Raw genomic sequence first — 20191 nt, forward strand, 5'->3', positions numbered from 1 at the left:
GGTGGCTGTAGTCCCCCCATAGCTCCCGTTTCCCAGCATTGCCACCTCCTGCCCTGCCCTCGCCTGCCAAGAGAGCAGCCTGGGCCCAGCCCCCACACCAGGAAGAGGCTGGCACAGCTCCCAGCCCCAAGCCAGCAGCAGGCAGCCCACCCTTGCCCCAAGCATAGGTCTGGTGGGCACATGCCCCCCTGTGCCTCGCCTGGGGGCGCGCACAGCAGAAGGCACTCCCCCCATCCCCCCTCCAGATAAGTTGTGGCTCCACCCCGTGCCCCGCCCTGCCTGTGCAGCGCCTTCCCCTGTCCTGCTCCCTCCCTTACTGTGGGGGCCTCAATCTGCCCCTCTCCCCCCTCCCCTCCCCCCACACCTCTTCCCCCCAACAGACTTACTAGCTGGATGCTGCACATTGGCAATCGGATTGGTATCAGCTGATATGGCTGATCAATAATTGGCTGTTGGCATCAGCCCAAAAATTTTTTTATCGATGCACCCCTAAAGAATACTATTCTAACCTGGAACATGGTATTTTTGGGTCCCATATATGAAATTCAGATGTGACTGATACTTGATCCAGACATGTCCTGAATCTAACTTTTTGAGAGCTATGCAGTCGCTCTGATGATGACTCTCAAAAACATGACTCTCAGACATTTTTAGACTCCAACCTAATTACAATTCCCAGGCTGGTTATGCCATTTTGTGTTCCAAATGTCTAGGGTTTTCAACATTTTTTCATTTGCAGGTTCCTAAAAGATTTTGAATCAAGGTGTAAACCCCTTTCAAAATTTCAAAGGGAGATGCAGACCAAATTGAATTGTAAGTGTGGCTAGTTACACACTTTTGACTGATCATAATCAACTTTCATGGACCCCTCAGACATACCCTGTGGACCCCCAGGGGTCCATGGACCACAGGTTGAAAACCACTTGTCTAGGGCAATGTTCAAGAGAAGGATTATGATGAATCAAAGTCAACTGCAAGGTACAGTTGGGGAATGTGATTTCCAACCAGATTATTCATTCTCCTATACTGTGGCATAAATTTATGTTCATAGAAAGATAAATATAACAGTGCCTTAAATTAAATGCATCCCTTACCAGCAGACTTTTTGCTAGGATGTTTTCAATGAGTTTGAAGTCATTGCGCAATTGCTTGCTCTTGGAGCTCGTACCCTCCATCTCCTCATCAGCATAAAAGCGGAAATAGAGGGATTCATCCTTGAATTCACTCTTCTCCAGGACTGTAAACCAAAGGTAAGGACATATGTATATACATGCACACAAAGAGAGAGAGAGAGAGAAATCTAATTACTTCTTGATCTTTACAGAATGGAAACCACACAGGCTATTGCACAGTCTGGGCACTTTCCTCCAAGCTGCTTGGTGGATCTTGGTCTCACGTTTGGGTCTCCTGACACACAACGGAGCCCTTTGGAAGAAGTGTACTCTGTAGCAAATTATTAAGCACGACTTGCCTGATGGTGGTTGATATTAGTCTTAAGTCTGAAAACCCCTAAAGGGTGGAAAGTAAATGTTACTTTCAGTCTGAATTGGAATGATTCACTGCACATATGTTGAATTGTATTTAGTGGTCTAATAAAGTAGAAAGCCATATGCATATGGTTTATTTTCCTGGCGTGGCATCTATATCACTGAGGAGAAGAATGGGTGGGATCACATCTCTGGCAACTATATTGTCCTTGAACTGCTTCAACAAACAAGGGAGAGTCCACTCATTTTTGTTGACAGCATGTGTGGAGAGTTGGGCATAAGAGAGCAGTGCACTAAGTGCTTGACAGCAGCTTTATAAGCCAGATCCTAGTTTCCAAAGAGCACCAGAGTGGACATCACCCTCCCCATCACACGGAGCTCTACAGCTTTAAAACATACTCATTTCCCCTCTTTTTCCCATCCTGGCCCTGGTTGCTCATATCCAATGGGCCTACCCTTCCCTGCACTCCCTTTCTGTACAGAGCACCTTTTTCATGCAAGACTTCATGAAATCTCCAGAGCAAAACCTTATGGCCACTATTCAGCTGCAATCTGGAGAAATTCCCATCGGTAAACACAGGCCCATTGTGAGACTTACAAAGGCCAGTCAGCTCCACACAACAACAACAAAAACTGGCTTTCACAGTAAATTAACTTCTTAGCAGAATCTCTCTCCTTCAGCAGTTTTTTGATTGCTTGTTTGGCTGGGATATGTACAATTGGATTGGATGCAGCAACTTCCTTGGACGATCTGTTCCATCTTCTAGGGCCATGTCAATGGTAGCTCCTATTACAGCCCAAAGAAATCTCTGGATAGTCCCTTATCCAACCCACAGCAGCATGCTCAGTGCTTTCCACTCCTTCTCCCCTGCCTCCAGTTCCTGATTCACCTTTACAGGAATCTTTTCAGGAAAGTTCTGTTGGTCTTCATATATATTTGAAAAACATGGTGTTTGTATGTGGCAACATACTGTAAACCCTCACGGTGGCAGGAGCAGACCCAAAAGTCTGCTAGAGAAAGGAACGCTACAAAACACATTCTCCAACTCTGCCACCAGGTTTGTTTGTGTGTGTGCATCTACACTTGCAACCAATGTGAAGCAATAAACTCTGGAGCAGTTGGAGCCAGAGTCAACTACCCCCAGGAGCAGCATCTACATGTGCATCCAGGACAGCAGCAATTTGAGCCAGGGCAGAACAGTTTACGCCTGGGCCACTTCTACCCTGCCCGCCGCAGGCTCCATGTGGCCGTGTCAGGTGGTGAAGGGGCTGGCTGAGATACGGGGATGCTGGAAGTGCAGTGTTGTGTGGCTAGGAGGCAGGCAGGAGTCTGGCCCCTGGCTGGCTAGGCTGACTGGGCACAATTTACACCTGCGGTCAGCCTTTACACATGTGTTTAACTACAGTAAATGACTCCACCATAAGATGAAGTACTATGTTATGGCAGAGTCAGTTACTTTACCAAGGCCTAATACTGTTGCATGTACGTACAGTGATGCTTTACTCCACATCTAATCAGTCTACTCCACAGTAAAGTGCATGTGTAGAGGCAGCACTGTGAAATGAAACTGCCATTTAACCAGGGTGGAGGATGAGAACCAAAGTTTGGACCTTTCCTGCCTTCCTTTTGTTAAGGGTCAGACTCTCAAGGTCTTTGCTCATGTTGAGTGGGACCTGACTTTACCAGGAGCTTCACTGATTTCAGCTAGACTTTGAGCAACAAGAGGCTACACAGCATGCATAAGGTACCAGAACCTGATCCAGAATGTGATCCACCCATTCCTCCCCCTCCAGCTTTCATGCCCAGAGCAAGAAGTTCAGGCTGAATTAAAAAGAGAGTCAATTTCTATATGGTGACTTTCCTGAGTTCCCTGTCTGAGATCACTTGCCAGATGCAAGGAGAAAGCTGTGCTCTCTACAGTACCAGCTCCTAGTTTCTAACAGGAGCATCAATGGAGAGCAGTTTAATTCAAAATCTAAAGCCCCCAAGGATTAGACACTTCCAGGACCCACACTTCAACCTCAGATGTGACTTTCTGTTGGCTTTGCCTATACCTTGGACTGAAACGGTCACCAAAGAGACAGAAGCTTTTTGTTTTGGGTAAAGGGAAATGTGGTGATTTTCTATTGAATTCCCTCACTAATTGCTACTCCCCTCCGACATAGTAGTTTGGGTTATTTCTGTCGGGTTTCCCACTCGCTGCTTCTGGATTACTGTGAGGACATGGGAGATGGCAGAAACTGGGGTCATTAAATGGCCTTTATTTTAGAGCAAGTTCTTCCCACTGCCTGGGTGCAAAAACAATATGCAATAGCAACGGGAAACAAAAGGGTAAGAGAGACCTCAAAACACAGGGCAGAGCTTGAGAATCTGGCACCAGTGAGCTGGTAACCCCGGCAGCCCAGTGCTGAATGCTGCCAAGGCAGGAACTGGGCTGGGAAATCTTGGCACGTCCTTTACTAACAGCCTCCCGTGTGAGGAGTCAGACAAGTTCACTGCATGTTACATGCAAAACCAACTGGGTGCATTTCAAGACACCCTTTAGCATCTTAGATATCCAAGGTAAGGCAATTATATGGTCAGTGCAAAAAATATCACTCCTCTATGTTTGTTAGGTACGCCAGTGTTCACCATGACTATTATGACTAGCGGGAACCTAAAGGAGAACTACCCTAGACAGCTAGCGTGGGCTCGGAGCCAGTGGTATTTCCCCTGGGTCCTCCGGAGCTGTTGGTATATCCGCATGTACAGTGCAGTGTATAGGAGAGGGATTTGCAGACATCCCCAGTTAATCTGACTGAAATGAGAGCTCCCGTAATTGGCTATGGGAAAGGATATTGATGTGAATTACCATGATGCATGAAGCCATTATTGCAGAGTCCAACACCCAGCGCGACGGCTTCCTCTCGAGTCTGACAGTCTCCCTAGAAACAGAAGGATAAATATTACACCTCAGACAACTTCCTCATCTAAATGATTTCCCTTCCCTGCAATATGGCTTGCGGCTCAGAAATTAGCAGGGTGCTCTGTGTAGAGAACAATAGCGAGCAATTAAAATAGGCCTCCCTTTGCCTAAATCCTATTCATTCCTATATATAGCACCTCTTCCGTCCCACAGGAATTGGGAGGACAAAGACCAGGCCTCTGGAAAGCAGCTGTTTTACCACCACAGATGCATAATATTACCTCAGTGTAGAGACTTTTTTCTTTTCTTTTTTTCTTCTTTTTTTTTTTTACCAGCAATCACGATAAAGTCTGAGTTCAGTTCCCATTAGCCACAGACAATAAAACTTATTCTCAGGCAGAGAGAGATATTTTATCTACACTCAAGCCAAAGGAGAAAAACCTTTCTGTGCAAAACCAGCCACAGTGAATGCTCAAAGGTCAGATTAATTAAACTTCTATGTTACTCTGTTTTTCACATAGCCAGACTTGCAAACAAATTACTCACTCATCATCTGAAGCTGTCAAACCTCCATATTTCAACATAGGTTGCAAAACATGATCCAGTGGGCACATCTACACGTGCACCCAACTGAGCAGTTGTTACTGTGGCAGTCATTTAGTATTTGCTTTAGCAGTAACCCCTGGTACTGCACAGTCTCAGCACCACACAGCTCATTTCCGACCCTACTGCGCAGGAGCAATAAGCTACTATGCAGTAGCTTGTTGCTAATGTGCAGTAGTGGCAGCCTCACGGTTCATGCCTACCGACACTACATGGCTGTAGTGACAAGCTACGTTGCCACAGCTTGCTGCTACAGCAATGCAGCATCTCATGCAGATGCACCCAGTGTGCAATAAAATGAATGCACAAAACTGGCTAATCACAATAAATGCTCAATGTTTGCCCGTGCAGCTGCTCTTGCATGGCCACAAAGGATGCTTTCTGCTGGCATCTTCTGGTCACTGCCAGATCCTGCACAGTGCTGAGCATGGCCTGCAGCTCCACTGAAGCCACACAGAACTGCAGGAGTTTCATAGATTTCATAGACATTAGGGCTGGAAGGTACCTCGGGAGATCATTGAGTCCAGCCCCCCGCCCAAAGGGCAGGAAGTCAGCTGGGGTCATAGGATCCCAGCAAGATAAGCATCCAATTTACTCATGAAGGTGTTCAGTGTAGGTGCTTGAACCACCTCCGCTGGCAGACTGTTCCAGACCTTGGGGGCTCGGACAGTAAAGAAATTCTTCCTTATGTCCAGCCTGAAACGGTCTTGCAGGCATTTATAACCGTTCGACCTCGTCATCCCACGGGGCGCTCTGGTGAACAAACGTTCCCCCAGATCCTGGTGGAGTTCAGCAGCTCTCAAGATCGGGTCCTTGCAGAAGGCCCTTTGGCTCTTAACTCTTACCACTTCAAGGAAACCAGGACAGGAACGAACAGTGAATGACTAGATTCTAGCCTGAAGACCTTACCCAGGCAGCCAGGTCTAGTACACAGCAAAAGTTCCCACTCCCAAGGCACCCCCTCTGCAATACGTTAAGAATCAGTGATATGTTTTGCATATATTCCCGTTTTCCTGACTTGGGGTGCAGATACTTCAGCAAGTTTTAAACTGAAGAGATCAGGCATTGCATCAGTACTGGTAAAGCTGTGGCAGCACAGAGCTTAATGAAGGCTTCAACACCTGCACAGTAAGCCAGGAAAAAACTTGGGTGAGCCATGTGCAGCCATGGGTAGACTGCTCTTGGTATCCAAGCTAGCAAAGGTGACTGCGCTGCTTTGTTGTCACAGTGATGGAGATACATTCTTGTTTGCATTTGGGCTCCCCACCTATAGCGACTGCATGACTGAGCCACTTTTGGACTGAAAGAAAAAGACATGATATCTGCAAAAAAAAAAAAAGCCATGTGTGTCCCTTCCAGGAAACAGTGCGAATACTCCAGGCTCAGTCCATATCTGTAACATGGAGAGTATCAATAAACAAAGCTCAATTTTTACTAAAAATTAATTCCAAAGCTTTGCAAATGCTTCAACATCCTGCAACGTGACAACTCTCAACACTTGCTATGAGCTATTTTAAAGAACATATGGAGAATGTATTAGACATAGACTTAACAACTAATTTAATCCTCCAACTGAGAGTAATTTGAAGGGGAAATGTCTCCTGACACCATTCTTAAATTAGCCGTTGGGAATCTGGTTCTCTTGCAGGCAACTGCATACTGAAATGTCTGTGTGGTAAGATGGTCACTCTCAGCGAAACAAGCTCAGCTTCAGAACGTATCCCTTGCAAACCTGTTCCTTTTAATTTTAGGAGTTAACTAAAAAACTGAATATTACAGATCCTTTGTATGTGTTTCTAAATATTATGTGACTCTCTCTCCTAATGTAATGAAAGCAGTAATGTCAAGTAATAAAATCTTAAAAGGCACTTAACAATCTATATATACTTCTCTATAGATGCTATATGTTTTTTCCTCCAGAAATGGCATGCAAAACCTAACACACCATGGTTTTTCATCAGTTTTGAGCAAATGTAATTAATGGATGATTCAATAGAGTTTCACAGCTGGTAACTTAAATTTGATGCAACACAAAAGAGGACAGTTGCAAGGGGAAGAGTGAGAGGGTCAAATCAATTGGCTAAGAGAGTCATTTTTGCAGCAGTACTGTGCTTACCATTCTAGTAGGGGTGCATATAACAGCTGGCTATCAGCTTCTTTTGGTCATTGTAGCTGATAATTACAGCTGTGTGCCCAGTGCACCCTGGTGAGTGTAGTCCAGTCCCTGCATCCCACTGCCAGCCTGAGCCCACAACAGACAAAAGATCCTGGTGAGCAGTAGGAGAGGATGCTGGGGAGCAGTTACAGGGTGCCATGCTCAGCAATAAAAGGACTGCTCCTGCCCTGGCAACACCATGCACGCAGCAGGGGCCTGAGCACCAGGGCTGCCAAGGAGATGTTGGGTTGCACACTGGTGGGGTAAGGCGCCTTTGCAAAAGTGGCTTTTCCCCGGCAGCCGTGGGAGCTCAAGTGTATGGGGCCTGCTGGCACTGAGGCAGCATCATGCTCTGGGTCTCCAAACATGCCTGATGCTGCTGTCTGCGTGAGTACCACCCTGCCCACCCAAGATGGCAGCACTGGCTGAACGGGGCTGCAGGTAGGAGCCATGGGCGAGGGGGCAATGTGCACCACCTTCATCGAGGACTGGAGCAGGCAGGAGGCGCACATGCGTGTGTGTGTTAGTGAAATGCAAAACCAACAAAAAAAGGTTTATTTATGTCAGTAGTTTAAAATGCCTTCTGCTTACTATTGGTTATCAGATCGGCATCAGCCAATCATCGGCTATTGATACTGGCCAGCAAACTCTTTATTGGTGCAACTCTACATTTTACCCTTTGCTTTCAAACCTCCTAAGCTAGCCTTACATTTGGTGTTCTCAGGGAAAGTCTGGCTGGAAGTGTGTGGATCAACTTTTGGTATATTAGCTCACATCACCTCTGGGGATTTTGATTCAAATTCTGACTAGGGTCACAAGTGAATTAGTTTTGGCAGGACCAATACAGTCTCTAATGAAGTCCTATAATAATCAGACAATCATTTCACAGTACTGCAGACTGATTAGGAATGCTGAGCTGTGTGTTTATTTTTAGGACCTCCACAGATTATTGAAGTCAAATTCAAGAGCACAGCACCTGCTAAATCTAGGACACTTATCTCGGCTGGGACTCCCTGGGAAGCCATGCTCTACCTGAAGAAGAAACATATGCCAGCTCCAGGCTAATTAATGCCTAAATGCAGATTTTGGGCTTGCTGCACCAGCCACCTGATGACCTGAGTTGACCCAGAAACACCATCTCCTGTAAGGAAATGATGTGCCTTGCTGATACTGATTTCCTCCACTGCCACTCTTCCCCCCTCAGTTGGGGAAGTGGCTACTTGTACAGACTGATAGTACATTGCTTATGTATTGTACAGGAAAGCTGTATGTTGGCTTGAGGAAAGGATGGTATGGATAAAGAGAATGTAGGCATACAGATAACAGACTTCTTTGTCATTTTATACCTATGTGCATGCACAACAAAAGCTCTTCTCTTCAACAAAGATGCAAATGCTAGGCCAGATTTTTGGCTGGTATAGACCAGCATTGTTCTATGAAAGTCAATGAAGGTATGCTAACATACAGCAGCTGATCCAAAGGAGCCAGTGTGCACCATCAAAGTTAAGGTGTTTGACCAAGAAAAAGGCACTTGGGCAGAGCGTCCTTGAATGGCCTCTAAGGGCCTCCCCTAGCTGGGGTAACTTTGAGTAGTCCTGAAGAAATTCAGAGTGGCTTTTAGCTGATCCCAGGATTGGGTGGCTGTAACAATAGCCACCTTTGCCCCAATCCCTCTATTTTTATACTTTACTGGTGTCATTTATCCTTAACTGCCATTCTGCTGAGTCTTTGGTAGTTGATTATTTTCTTGTAGGCACCTTGATAGAAATAGCCATTGACCAGGTATTTGGAAAAGCACGTGCTGTTATAGATCAGTTGAGGTAAGATGTACACATACAGGTGACAGTGTAGAAGAAAAATATGATTATGGGACAACAAACTATGATTATGGGAACCTCTTCCTTGTTGATACGTTGTTGAACTATTAAGATTTCACCCATTGCCAGAGCCCTGCTTCTTGTCCTGGGGCCTGTCCTGTACTTATCTCCCCTCAGCCAGATATCAATAGAAAGTCAATGAGGTTGGATGATGAAGGGTCTACTGGTTTACCTACATAAATGCCTCATGGCCCTTCAAGTATTATCTTTAAGACTGCTTGAGGCCATAATAAAATTCAGAGCCTCTTTCAGCACAATTCTGGAATCTAAAAGGCATTTCTCCTTCCAGGCCGGGCCTGCTTAGGCTCTCTCCCTCACACTATTCACAGGGTCACCCAAGAAATGTCCAGTATAAGTTAAGTTACAACAATGTCCATTTTCAGGAACTGACCCCATGACATTGAAAGCGACAGACACCTCTATCTTCCCATCAGCACTTGTGCTGGAATTCATCTCCCTCCATTGTCACGGATTCTGGTGTGTTTTTGTGTCTGATGCACAAAATGAAGTAAACCGAGAAGAAATCCAGCCATAGTAATCAACGATAAATACAACAGAGAAGTCAAGCAAGATCTGCATTATATCTCCAAGTCCTGACGAATTTCCTCAGGTGGCCACTCCCATGTAAGTACTCTTACGGTGCTATATACGCACCTCTAGTTTTTCATGGTGCACACATTAACAGTCCGGAGGTGCTGAGTCCTTACATATCCATTGACATCAGTGGAGCCACAAGTGCTCTGCCCATCTGATAAACAGGCCTAGCCTGTTTATCAGACTCAGAGTAGGTGACATATAAGGGATTATTATATGTATCAAATTTAAATGTACACAAGGTTAAGTGTCATTCAGGACCGAAATGAATTTAAATTGACAAAGGCACGAAAATTTAATATGCCCCAGGTAGGGCTCAGGGTCTCTCATAGTCAAAATATATGTTTTTTCCTTGACAAGAAAAAGAACTCTTACTCGTCTACATTGCAGAATCTCCTGAATAGTTGTAAGGGCCAAGGAAATGAAAAACAGCCTTGTCTATTACTAAAAGCTCCCCAGACTTCTCCAACCCAAATCACAAACAGAAGGCAACCACCATCCTTCAAAAACTCTCTTGAGTCATCCAATTTTAGGAAAACTATAATGTACTCTTTTCTTACAGTATTTGTAAACCAAACCGTGATTTTCTACGTTGAAGTCATGTTACAGGTAGTTTGTCAAAATTAGAAAGTACATTTATTCAAAATGTCTCTTTTGTGACTATGTTTAGTTATGAAATTACATTACATACCTCAGCCAATCTCTTAAAAACTAGTACATAAAGTTAAACTCCATAACCAAGAAACTAAAGAAGTGGGTCAACTTTTCAAGAGCTAACTACTGAACAGCTCCCACAGAAACCAGCAACTACTAAATGCAAGCATGGTCAACCTGGTGCAAGATCCCATACAATAGCCATGCCTTTTAAGACTTTAGAAGCAGAAATCTGATTCAGTTACATAAACGGGAGTCGGAATGAACCCTAGATGCAAAAGTTAAATATTGGAAATGTTCTCATTGGTTAATTGTCTGCTAACTAGAGTTTTTCCTCCTTTACAGATATGTGAGTAAATATATGTGTACAAAGGTACATATCCATACTTCTATTTCTGGCTTTACCCATAGACAATCCAATCCTAATACATGAGGTGTAAAGGAAAGTTCAGTAAACAGCAAATCTCAGGCTGAATTAATCTACCCGAATGAGGAAAAGGAGCGGGGGGAAAGATGTAGATCTGAAGGAAATCAATTATTTATTTTGCCATTTGAGTCCTCGTCTTGCCTACAGCACTGTAATTAACTAAAATCAGGCCACATTAGACTGATTCAAGCTCAGCTTTTTGACCACAGGAGCCTCCCTTTTCTCAGCTTTCCAATAAGTGGACCCTGTGTAGCCACATGGAACAGATTTGACAGCTGCAGCTCTGCTATACCTGCTTTCCTCTTTTCTTCAACAGGCAATGAATAGCTCCCCCCCCCCCGCCGCTGTCCTATGATAACTGAAACCATAGACTGCATCTTAAATCACATTTGTTTTACTAATATAAAAGATGTCAACTACGATTTTAGGGAATGTTTCTGAAAAAGAACATTCCTGATTCTCAGGAGACCAAGTCTCATGCATGCTAAGGCCCTGATACATTGCTCGGGTAAAGCAGAATGCAAATAAGTCCGACCTAACATTGACATCTTGAGGATGAAAACAGAACATACAATCGAATTGTGCGATGAAGAACCACACTGTATCCTCCTTGTTAGCTTGCACTGACCGATTGAAACAAAATTGTAAATTCTTTGGTTGTGTCCTTTCTCCCAGTTTCACAAGGGTAAATATGGCATAGCTGCAGTTTCTGAAGGCAATGAGATAGAGTCTGTCCTTATTTATCTTGGTATAAATGGTGTAACAACTCAACTTCCACTGAAGCTATACTGCTATATAGCTCCACTAGTGTAAATGGGAACAAAATCTGTCTGCACCTTCTAATCACTCACTGTATTTCATACTGTGCTTTCTTCACATCCTTTCACAGCATCTGGTGAAGTAGGTGCACTTTGGTTTCTGAAAGCTTCTGCTGTACATATAGATCTTATTTAGTCTGCAAAAGTGCATATCTACCCTACTTTCTGTGCGCCTTCACAGTCATAAAAAAAAGACCTATGAGAGCATCCAGTTTCTTTAGTATTCTCCTCCTCTGTACAATGTCAAGCACTGATTTGGCACCAAGCAAATAGTAATCACAAACATTCAAGTACAAGAAGTCTTTACATCCCAATTTTTTTAAACACATCCTGGTGCTGGCTAACTATGCCACTGTTTTACTCTCTTTAAAATGTTTGACAGTGCAGAAATATTGTTGAGAAAATCAAATAAATGTCAGTGACAGTATTAAACATAATGACTACTGTTTCTTTACATTTCCTTACCTGTGCAATCAGCCAATCCACTAGTTTACTGGCAGGGATTACTGATTTGTAGGTCTTCAAATGGTAGTCTCGGTCTCTGAATCAGAAAGAGATTTAAAGAAATATTAGTATAACAAGGGGTACATTTCTGTTAGACTGGATAACTAATTCCTACATTTTATGCAGGAAGAATTAGAGATAGAAAAAACCTATGAGGTTAATTCAACCATTTTTGATCTGTGCAGCACTGCAGATAATAGAATACAATTAAAAAGGCAAAGGATTCCTTTTTTCTCAAATAATAAATGAAGGACTGAATTTAAAGTAGGGACCTCTCATAGCCTGGATGAAAAACCCATTCCAAGCCAACAACAGATACACATTTCTGATCAAATTTTTTCAAAAGTTCAGAAAACTGGGTTTTGTTTCAAGCACTCCCCAATGGGGAGAAGAGAAACAGGAACATGAGAGTGGAAGAGCCCTCTGGGATCATCAGTCCTGTCCCCTGTTATCACCAGTTACCACATCTCATATAATTCCTTTCACAAATCTGTCAAACTCCAATAAAAACAGTGAGGTTTATTGCTAATGTTCTCAAGCCTAACTGCTCAGATGGTTAGAAACTTTATTACAGTTTAAATGTAGTCGCACCTTGTTTTTATCCTTTTTTTTTTTTTTTTTTTTTGGGGGGGGGGTCAACAATGTCCATTAGACTGAAATTCCTTCTCTTTCTCTTGTGTTTGTGAAGCCCAATCTCATTCCCTCTCTGCCTTCATTTTGCTAAACTAAACAAGCTAAGTTCTTCTAGTGTCCTCATCTATGGTAGGTTCTCTCCTTTTCCCCTATTTTAATAACCCGTCAAACGTGTTCCAGTTTGAATTCATTTTTCTTGAACGTGGGAGCCCAGAATTGCAGGCAGTGTCCCTGGTACAAGCATACTTCTATGATGTTCTGTGATGTACAGACAGTTTTTCATTCTTTTGTTCAAAAAGTGATATTGCCAGTAGTTAGGCTTTCTAATATAGAAGTACTTGTTCCCTTACAATCCTTCCCTCATCTACAGGACCATCATTTGTAAAACACATTTACGAGTCATTGCTTCTTAGAGGTTTGCCCTACCCTGTTTCGAGATCATAGTGGAGATATTGATGGTTTAGCACGGTTGGGGAATTATACAAACGCTATGCAACTCTAGAGCAGGAAGGATTAAGTAGCTCAGGACAGCAGGCTATAAAGATTTCCACCTCCTAGGTCCTGGCCCTAACCCAGCCTTTCATAGCAGCAGATTAAAACAGTTGCCATTTTATGGCTACTCATGGGCCCTGTGAAATGAGCTTGGGGATCTTGATCCAGTTCCTAGTTCCACATTACAAAAGCCATTACCATAATTAATTTCCATGAAGTGGCTCTCTCTTGTTGACCCTTTCTGTGGAAAGGCCAAATACTGAATGAGCCATGGAGAATGAATTCCCCTTTCAGTTGTAGCAGTGATCCTTCCCATCGAAGCTTGAGGTCCACTGGCAAAGCTGTGGGAGGGAACCTTTTCCAGGCCCTGCCTGGAGACAACTGTTTTGTAGCTTAAGGAAAGACTTCAGTTTTCTGTTGTCAGCCCGGCCTCTTTCATTAGCAGCAAAACAAATGAATTAAAAAAATATAAAAGGGAGAAGGAAAAATCTAAAATTGAACCAACAAACACAATTCATCTTGCCCAGGTTTTTCTTTTTGCTGGTCACCTACAAATGTGATCGTGCTGTGTTTGCTTCTTTTAAATTAATTCAGCAAAAATGCCTGTGTGTTCGTATATAACCCAGAGAGCGAGAAATTAGAAAGGGAAGCAGCACTTCCAGAACTTCAGAACAGCGTGACAGCGTTTCCAGATGTACATGTCCTCAGAACAAAAAATTATCTCTGTAGTGCTTACACATAGTTTCTGGCCCTTCTTCCAGTAATACGCTACGTCCAGCACAAAGCTGTGGGAGTTCTCAGGGCAGTTTTTCCCTCTCACACTCTTATCAAAAGAAAATGTGCTTTTGAAATGTCAGAACAATAAAAAGAGCATGAAAATATTGAGGGCTAATGAGCAGGGGTTTCCAAATTGTGGGAGGCAGCTCCTAGCATTTTAATATTAGCGCTGACATACTAAGAGAGCTTTGAAATCAGGATGAATGAGCTAACATTTTACTGGCATTGGGATCTTGGTCCAGGGCCCAGTCATTCACTGCTTCTAGTTAAATGCTTGTCAGGATGGATGTTTCAGCATTAACTCACTGACTTTCTCTACCGATTTAGTTAATATGAACTGAAGGCTGAAAACCAAGCACAGTGTGCTACTCAGGCTCAACAACTGCAGGTGAAGCTAAAAAATGAGTGGCCACAATATGGAAACATACCTTGAACGTGTACCAGAAGCTCCCTGCTTCAGCCAAGCTAAAGTAGCCCAATGCTCATCATTGTCTCCTGCCTAGATAAACAGGGCAGCACTGTCTAGCACTCACAAATTAGAGCCTAGGCAGCATACGAGTTTTCCTGTCCTGACAACCATCATTGTTAATTAAGCTGCCTAATGAAAGTCCTCCATAAATCTACTGATTTTCTGCACAGGTTGCTTCCATCGCTATACAGCTTTTATACCTCAGTGTTTCAAGCCCAGCAGGCTTCCCTCCATGTTAAAAACTAAGGCCTGCCAAGAAAATGGGTTCCACCAACAATGGCAGCAGGAACTGTGAGAATAGTAGAGGATGCCACACAAAGTAATGATCCAAAATGGGTACTAGATTAATGCACTACTGCACAGTTCCAAGAAGCTGCCTCCAAGATGAAGGACATGAGCACGGAAAGCACAGGTCCATTACGAAGAGGTGGAAGGAAGAGCCTGTTGGAGGGCCAGTGGCATAGGGAGAAGAGTCTGTGTGTGTCAAAGGCAGAAGACTGTCCAACGGGAGCCCAGAAGTTTTGAGAGGCTGTAATTTTTCATGGGTCATCCAGTTTAAAGACACCCCTGTCATTAATATTGACAGTCCTGAATGGAATAGAGAATCTTCTCAAAGCAAACGCAGTGCACTGTTAAAATGCCACAAGATGGGCCTGTAGTGGTCGTTGTTTTCTGATCACACACGAGACTGCTGCATCTAATAAAATCCCTCTCATGCTGCAGGCACCCCAGGGTCAGTGACATTTTTCTCAGCCTGACTTACCACTTTCATTTCCTGCTTTACATATGAATTACTGTCTTAATGGCTGAAGCCTACACATGCACACGCACAAACACATATACACATATGACCCAGAACTGTCCCTCCCAGAGTAATTGTGATTTCAGCTAAGTGGAAGGAATTATGATTGATTAAATGCGTCTATGCTGCAGATTCATCTAGCAAGACAATGGCCTATCGTCTGTATTGGAACATCTGCTGAGCAACTCAAGAACAAGAAATCAACTCTAATCAGACCTACCATATATGTTTTTCGGGGGGGGTGTTATTTTTGTCACCAAATTTTGTGAACCTTAAAAAAATGGTTCCCATGACACTATCCAATTCTCAGTCACAAGCAGCTGAAAAGGACATCCACATTATTCAAAAAGGGGATGATACAGTCAGTAAGTGCAGATCTTCCATCACAGGGAGATGGAAGGAAGAGCTTCCTGGAGGGCCTACGCAATGCACTGACATTTGAAAATCTTGTCTCCTGAATCTGGGTACCTGGTTAGATAGTCAACTAAGTTAGCTTTCTTTTTCCTGAGCTCAGTTTTCTTTGCTTAAAAGCATTTCTTTTAAACTAGGTTCCTGCAGACTTCAAAGAGGGTTTTGACTTCAGGGCTTGTCCCATGGTGATTTTTTTTATAAGCCCATTGGTTCAGCCTCTGGATAAATCTACATAACTTAGGCTAGGAATAGATGCTGCATTTGTCCTGGAGTAAGCTGTGCCTGTGTTTATTCCAAAACAGAAAAGTCCCAGGATTGGGGTGTATACACTTCGCCCCTCCAATCGGGGTTTAATGAGAGGCTGAATGAGCTGCTGCTTTTCTGCAATGATTCAATCCCAGGACAACTGTTTAGACACACTTTGAGATGTCCTAAGACAAATGTTTAGCACTTCTTGTCCCATGACCCTTTTTAGGGTTTGTCCCAAGACAATGGACATGGACGTCGGAGCAATCACAATTAGTCCTAGGACAAAAATGGTTTCTCTCAGGATAAATCCAACATCTGTTTGTAGCCTTAAATAACAATAAAACAAACAACTCAACAATCCCCAACCACGTCTGCCCTCCACAATCTACTATGAATCACTAGCCACTTATTAAAACCACACTGTATCTCCTTCTGGGATAAATAAATGGACCTATGTCACGCTATGAAGGTCACCAGGTTAAGGGCTGGGGTACACGGCAGAGAGAATGAACCTCAGAGAAAGTCCCTGGATGTATTCCTACAAAGTTCAGTTCTTGGCTCCTTCAACAGCAGAATATCGGCTAGTCCCAGCAGTGGGAATAGGATGGCAGTATAGGAACCTCAATAATCTGGGCAAACTGTTTTATTATACATTGCAGAGAAAAGAGGTAAGATTTAAAACGTTGGCCTCTTACCCCTTTAAAAAAGGCAGCTACAATATGCAAGGAAGCCGTGAATGCAAACTTACTTTATCACTGGAATGTAAAGACTGTGCAATCGGCAGTAGAGCCTCACACCCTAAGGGAAGAGACAAATGAAGCATTATAATGTTTTACCAGATCGAATATGTGTTAAAAGCCATGCTGAATAATTATTGCTACACCAGAAATGCAGCAGCATGGATATGGATGGCATCTACTTATTAGGAATTAGATTTCCCAATATTTCTAGGAACCTCTCCTCTTCTTTCCTCTCTAGCACCAATGGTGTTTCCTCCTCCTCCCCCATTGCCAACACAGAGGTTTCAAACCTGTTCTCCACAACCAACCCCCTTCTCTTCAGCAATCCAGTGTGCACATGCTATGATCATTCTCTTTGCCCATCTATGCTATGATCATTCTCTTTGTCCATCTTTTTACCCATTTCCTCCATCTAAACTTTCCTTGTTGTATCCAGTAAGGATGTCCATTAATAATGGCCAAACAGAGGTCACTGTAACTCACATTAAATAAATATAATTACCAGAAAAAAAGCTGAGTATGTACATGCCCATGATACATTACCCCTCTTGTGAAACCATTATGGCCAGATCCTCAGCTGACGCTGGTTGACCTATTGTGGTCTTGCAGAACCTACTGCAACCACAATACAAGTAAATAATCATTTATCATTGGGTTCTGCTTCCTCTCCCTATCCATGAGCTAGTCTAATGTAGCCTGAAAAAATGGGAGATGTGAAGAGTGAGGAAGACAGAATGTCTCCTGCACTATCACGGTGCCAGCTTGATACAACATAGCAGTTTCAACAACATGAGGTATAAATTGGTCACAGCCATAATGACAGAAAGAAAATTCTGCAGCTATTATGCATGGCTGTTATCTTGCTCCAGCCCAAAAAGAGCATGTACCTTGGACATGATATCTTCCAATTCACTTCTTGGCTTGTAAGTCCCATCATCATACCGGAATCTGTACATCACCTGCTCGTTCTTAAACTGGTGCTTGTCTGAAACTGAAACATCAGCACAGTAATTAATAATCACTTTATTTCAACCCTGCTTGCCCTATACTGTGCCAGCGTGATATATCAGTAGATAAAGAAACACAGTGGGTCTATTATTTTCCTATGGCATCTCTAACATGAGGGCAGACTTTTCAGGTAAGCACATAGAATTACTGGGTATAAAAAGATTGCATACATGCATTTCTGAATGACTTGGCCCAAAGGAATAGTCTTCCAAATTGCTGTAACGTCAATAAAACCAAAATATCCCACAAAATGCTATTCTCTAAACTCTTATTTTCAGTCTGCTTCAGTTATTTAGTGTTTTGCTCCATTGAAGTCAATGGGAATCTTTCCACTTCTTTCAATGAGTTTTGAGTCAGACTCTTGCAGATTTAGTAATTCAACTGCAGACATCTTAGTTTTATGGCAATCATTTTTGCAGCTGCCACCAGGGTATGCAGCATTTTCAAAAGCAGTGAGTATTCTGGTGGGACACCAAGGTACTTGTTTTTAATAGTATGTTCATGCGATAACTGACTGAATTCAATGGTGCTCTCCAGAGACTTCTTTCTTTGCTAAGATGGCTAATTTTATAGCAGTGAGGGTAAGATATATTTTGTTGTGCCGCATTTTAATATAATAGTCAAAGAAAATATGCTTCACTAGGCAGGAGTGATGGATGAACCTTAGATCCAAATTATATAAGTTGATCTCATGTCTAAAATGCAACCTCTTTTTAGGGGGCATGTAAGAGAAAAGCTTTCATATTAAACAAATACATGCACACACAGAGCTCTAGTCCCACAGTCCAGGATAAATATTAAATCTCAAATTAACCAACAAAATAACTTGTGGATTTGTCAATATGAAGCACAGATCTGCAGCTGTTCCCAGGTTGGTTTCAGGGACACCTGCTTCAACCCAAGCAAGGAAGCAGATATAAAAGCCTAGAGAGAGACAAGAAAATAAAGAGCCACGGGCAGTGAGAAAAGTTCAAGAAGGTGGGCTACCGGCTCTAGTTGTCCCTGCCTTTTCTGTATGGATATATATGCAGCCAGACCTAGGTGGTGGACCCCAGGTTTACTTTCTTGAGGCTCCATTGACTGGGCTGGTGACAGTTCCCAGCAAACAGATTTTTAAACAGATTAAGCTACTTGATAGTGATTAAGTTTAGATAGTGTTTAGCCAGCCTGTAAGAACGGCAGCAGTGAAACACAATTAGCTTCACCCGGCTTAGTACCAGCATTTGGTATGAGCTGCGGGGTGGAGAGGCCCAATGTTTAGAAGATGGAGCTTGCTCCCTTGTGGATATCTGGGGCTAAGAGTGATCTTGCCTCACCTCAGTGCAACCCTGGTCTCTGGGTGTCCTAGAAGTCAAAGGGTTGATTTTGGTAGGATGGAACAGTTGTCCCAGAGGCTAAAAAGGGAAGCTGGCTCCATAATGCACAACGCAAACACTTCTTATCCTTTCATATGTGAATGGACTTCTGAAGTCCTCTGTGATGGCTACTAGCTTCCCCTTCCCTTTGAGCATCTGCCCATTTCTGAATCTGAGATCTGCTGAGAAATCCTTTCCATCCTTTGTGCCTAGAAGAGAAGTAGGACAGGGTTCTGATGAAACTCCTTTGGCTCTCTGCAGCAGATACAAGGCCAGCACTTCCACTTTTGCAGGCTCAGATAAAGGAGCCGAGATTAAAGAAGAGGAAACAGCAGATAAGATGGAGAAAACTCAGCATTCCCACAGGTCAGAGCTCCACTATGGCTGCATTATGCTCTGCCTAGGCCATAACCAAGCAGGCCTGGAGATCAGCATTTCATTTCCCATGAGTAAGTGAACACTTTATGGCAAGCGAACAGCAAAAGATAAGGTGTGTTGCCTAATGTGAGGCAATACTGCATGCTTCAGTCTGAACCTCCTGCTAGATAAGGAGACAGATCATGGAGTGTTTTTCTCCTGTAATGGTTTGCCAAAAAAATCTCAAAGCCTTGAGGGATGCTTCTCCAACTGAAGCCAGATCTGCAAGTGTTTTCTAGAGTTTGTTTGCTGTTAACAGGAAGCAGCCATGTTAAAATGTGCATGCAACATTTTAAAAACTCATTGGGCTCTGATCTTTCTTGAAGGTCCCTGGTGGACCTGAATAACTAATTACTTTGTCATAAGGGAAAGACTGGGTATTTGAGCACTTTTGAAAATCTGGTCCATTAATTTGGTGCCCGAATGGGAGCCAATCTCCTCTGAATTTGGCCTGTAGGATGAGTGTACATGAATGAATGCATCTGTACCTGGGCAATGGAAATATATGCGCCTTGAGAACTGTTGGTGCTGCTGCTGCTTGTTGGCTTACAGCAAAGAAAAATGACAAGCACCCTTGCTTAACACTGTTATAATCGCCTGGAAGACATGCTTGTGGAGCTATAATACCAAGAGATTAAAGCAATACTAGTCTAATTAAATAGCTACCCTATTTAAATTGGATTGAGAGAGATTGCTGAGAAATGTGGCCATCAGGCTTTAAACCATCAAAGAATAAAAAGCTTCTTTTATTTGATGTGCACCTTCCAGGCACATACACCTGAATGCTAGAAATAGGGTACCTGCTGTTTAAAC

The 20191-nt window shown here is 43.2% G+C and overlaps 1 protein-coding gene across 2 annotated transcripts in view; it reads right to left on the reverse strand.

Annotated features, from left to right (window-relative positions):
- PREX1 (phosphatidylinositol-3,4,5-trisphosphate dependent Rac exchange factor 1) overlaps nucleotides 1-20191 on the reverse strand; it is a 229258-nt gene that overhangs the window by 51016 nt on the left and 158051 nt on the right. For both annotated transcript variants that reach the window (XM_090064463.1, XM_090064462.1), the window contains exons 12-16: nucleotides 17486-17589; nucleotides 16607-16656; nucleotides 11987-12062; nucleotides 4340-4412; nucleotides 1095-1237 (exon numbers count right to left, since the gene is read on the reverse strand). In XM_090064463.1, the coding sequence (XP_089920589.1) occupies nucleotides 1095-1237; nucleotides 4340-4412; nucleotides 11987-12062; nucleotides 16607-16656; nucleotides 17486-17589 (446 nt within the window). The remainder of the gene's footprint in view (nucleotides 1-1094; nucleotides 1238-4339; nucleotides 4413-11986; nucleotides 12063-16606; nucleotides 16657-17485; nucleotides 17590-20191) is intronic.

This window comes from Crocodylus siamensis, chromosome 10 (assembly GCF_052110815.1).
Source record: "Crocodylus siamensis isolate JL-2025a chromosome 10, ASM5211081v1, whole genome shotgun sequence".
Taxonomy (NCBI): domain Eukaryota; kingdom Metazoa; phylum Chordata; order Crocodylia; family Crocodylidae; genus Crocodylus; species Crocodylus siamensis.